Source organism: Cherax quadricarinatus, chromosome 7 (assembly GCF_038502225.1).
Source record: "Cherax quadricarinatus isolate ZL_2023a chromosome 7, ASM3850222v1, whole genome shotgun sequence".
Classification (NCBI taxonomy): domain Eukaryota; kingdom Metazoa; phylum Arthropoda; class Malacostraca; order Decapoda; family Parastacidae; genus Cherax; species Cherax quadricarinatus.
The window spans coordinates 64,356,332-64,360,167 of NC_091298.1; the positions used below are offsets into that span (position 1 = coordinate 64,356,332).

General features: G+C 39.1%; 1 protein-coding gene across 1 annotated transcript in view; it reads left to right on the forward strand.

The window, feature by feature from the left end:
* The first annotated feature begins 1,201 nt into the window (after nucleotides 1–1,201).
* The window catches only part of LOC128686943 (lachesin), a 107,214-nt gene continuing 104,579 nt past the window's right edge, over nucleotides 1,202–3,836 (forward strand). The window contains exon 1 of the mRNA XM_070082633.1: nucleotides 1,202–2,121. Within this exon, the coding sequence (XP_069938734.1) occupies nucleotides 2,043–2,121 (79 nt within the window). The 5' untranslated portion in view covers nucleotides 1,202–2,042. The remainder of the gene's footprint in view (nucleotides 2,122–3,836) is intronic.

Sequence of the window (3,836 nt, forward strand, 5' to 3'; positions counted from 1 at the left end):
ATTAGAAAGAACAGGATTAGAAAGATCAGGATTAGAAAGATCACGATTAGAAAGATCACGATTAGAAAGATCAGGATTAGAAAGATCAGGATTAGAAAGATCAGAATTAGAAAGATCACGATTAGAAAGAACAGGATTAGAAAGATCAGGATTAGAAAGAACAGGATTAGAAAGAACAGGATTAGAAAGATCAGGATTAGAAAGAACAGGATTAGAAAGATCAGGATTAGAAAGATCAGGATTAGAAAAAACAGGATTAGAAAGATCAGGATTAGAAAGATCAGGATTAGAAACATCAGGATTAGAAAGATCAGGATTAGAAAGATCAGGATTAGAAATAACAGGATTAGAAAGATCAGGATTAGAAAGATCACGATTAGAAAGATCAGGATTAGAAAGATCTGAATTAGAAAGATCAGGATTAGAAAGAACAGGATTTGAAAGATCAGGATTAGAAAGAACAGGATTAGAAAGATCAGGATTAGAAAGATCAGGATTAGAAAGAACAGGATTAGAAAGATAAGGATTAGAAAGATCAGGATTAGAAAGATCAGGATTAGAAAGATCAGGATTAGAAAGATCAGGATTAGAAAGATCAGGATTAGAAAGATCAGGATTAGAAAGATCAGGATTAGAAAGATCAGGATTAGAAACATCAAGATTAGAAAGATCAGGGTTAGAAAACTCAGGATTAGAAAGATCAGGATTAGAAAGATCAGGATTAGAAACATCAAGATTAGAAAGATCAGGATTAGAAACATCAAGATTAGAAACATCAGGGTTAGAAAACTCAGGATTAGAAACATCAGGGTTAGAAAACTCAGGATTAGAAAAATCAGGGTTAGAAAGAACAGGATTAGAAACATCAAGATTAAAAACCTCAGGATTAATATGTTTCATAACCTGGATGAGAGTGGTGGATTTCAGATTACATACACAGCTGTAAGAACAGGTATGGAAGGTATCCATGATTTAGCGAATATCTCAAGAGGTGGAGCCAGGAGCTGAGCTTAAAAGAACGCCAATGATAACTGCCACACAAGGAATTACGAGGCGAGGCCAGGAGCCAGAGTTCGACCCCCACAACCACACTTAAGACACAGTACGGTATAATTACGGTAATTATAGATAATGAACAACTATGAATGTCTAACGTCTAAATAAATGTATAACTGAATGATCTGTCTCTCCACAGCAGTGAAAACAGTGAAAAAAATAATAATAGTAATAACAGTGAAAATAACTCTGTCACGGTGACAACAGTGAAAAAATAAGTCACGGTGACAACAGTGAAAAAATAAGTCACAGTGACAACAGTGTAGAATAACAATAAGTGACAACAGTGAAAATATCACTGTCACAGTGGTAACAGTGAAAATAACAAAAATAACGCTGCTACAGTGAAAACAGTGAAAAAATAAGCCACAGTGACAACAGTGAAGCGAGTTATCACAGTGACGACAGCTAAAAAAATCAGTGACCACAGTGACTACAGTGCAAAATTATCAACGAAAGAAACAAAAGATTCTACCAAGGGAAAAAATTACAGAAAAAAATCGCGAGTCTCTCCTTGATTTTTTTTTTGTCCAAGAAACAAAGAAAACGGGTCGTTGGCTCGAGACGTGTCTACGTGTTACATTCTTGTCTTGCACGTGTTTGACTCTTGTTTTAAGGGGTTTAGTTGATCTTGTGGGAGACAAATGGTCGAGTATGGTTTACGTGCTCTTTAAACCGAGTTAAACCAGAGTACACTAGTTAAATCAGGCCTAGACTGGAGTTAAACCAGAATATATTAAACCAGGCCTACCTAGATTGAATTTAAAACCAGAATACACTACTTAAACCAGGCTTAGACTAGAGTTAAACCAGAAAATACTAGTTAAACCAGGCCTTGACTGGAGATAAACCAGAAAATACAAGTTAAACCAGGCCTAGACCGGACTCAAACCAGAATACACTAAGAGTTGAACCAGTGAAACCACAATAAACCAAGGTTAAATCCGACATAAACCAGTCTCACCAAGATACCCACGCCCAGGAAAATGGGCGTGCCATCAGTGAGGGATGGCAGGGGAATCTCAGGCTGCCTCACTCTCAGTATTATTCTCATCTTTCTTACAGGTAAGTTGACGTTGTACCCTTTACTCATCCTCCTTATGTCTCATCTATCCACCTCATTTCTCATCTATCCACCTCATTTCCCATCTATCCACCTCATTTCCCATCTATCCACCTCATTTCCCATCTATCCACCTCATTTCCCATCTATCCACCTCATTTCCCATCTATCCTCCTCATTTCTCATTTATCCACCTCATTTCTTATCTATCCACCTCATTTCCCATCTATCCACCTCATTTCCCATCTATCCACCTCATTTCCCATCTATCCACCTCATTTCCCATCTATCCACCTCATTTCCCATCTATCCACCTCATTTCCCATCTATTCACCTCATTTCTCATTTATCCACCTCATTTCCCATCTATCCACCTCATTTCCCATCTATCCACCTCATTTCCCATCTATTCACCTCATTTCTCATTTATCCACCTCATTTCCCATCTATCCACCTCATTTCCCATCTATCCACCTCATTTCCCATCTATCCACCTCATTTCTCATTTATACACATCATTTCCCATCTATCCACCTCATTTCCCATCTATCCACCTCATTTCCCATCTATCCACCTCATTTCCCATCTATCCACCCCATTTCTCATTTATCCACCTCATTTCCCATCTATCCACCTCATTTCCCATCTATCCACCTCATTTCCCATCTATCCACCTCATTTCTCATTTATCCACCTCATTTCCCATCTATCCACCTTATTTCCCATCTATCCACCTCATTTCCCATCTATCCACCTCATTTCTCATTTATCCACCTCATTTCCCATCTATCCACCTCATTTCCCATCTATCCACCTCATTTCCCATCTATCCACCTCATTTCCCATCTATCCACCTCATTTCCCATCTATCCACCCCATTTCTCATTTATCCACCTCATTTCCCATCTATCCACCTCATTTCCCATCTATCCACCTCATTTCCCATCTATCCACCTGATGATATTTGTCTACCATCCCTACCATATACAACAGTTGCATATTAATTGGGACTGGAATAACAAAAGACATTTATTTGGACAATTAATGATTTGAAAAATACACAACAATGATATGACAGATAATTGATTTGATAAGAGATAAGACTACCTTTTGCTTTTATAAGCACTGCTACAAGCTGCGGCATAGAATCTACCAGTGTTGAGCACATTTGGTCAAGTTCTTCGTGGTGGTACCAGGCCCTAATAACAACCCATACCACGGGTGGGGCTAGAACTCGCTATCAGAGAGTCTCAAAACTCCAGACCGACGCTCTAGCCACTGGGCCAGCTGGCCACAATAAGATTCATCCAATTAGGTATATTTATACATCATAGGAAGGTTAGCATAGGCACCACTGTGACCACAAATGCAAGTTTTTACAGACGAATCTCCAGCTAGCGTGGCTAGCTGGCCCAGTGGCTAACGCGACGGTCTGGAGTTTTGACTCTCTGATCGCGGGTTCTATCCCCACCCGTGGTATGGTTTGTTTGCAATCATCTCATTACGATTTCGTGAGTGCTAATAACAACACCAATTAGCTTCTCCAAAGTTTAACAGTCTTGCTTCACGAGCCTGTGTTTAGTTATTGTCTGCAGATTTTTAACTGTGTTGAGGTCAGTAGAGTTTCCAGGACAGTTTAGAACGCTTAACTCACTCTCTTCGAAGAATGTCAATATTTTTCTGTATGTCATACCTGGAGTATACCTGAAGAGGGTTT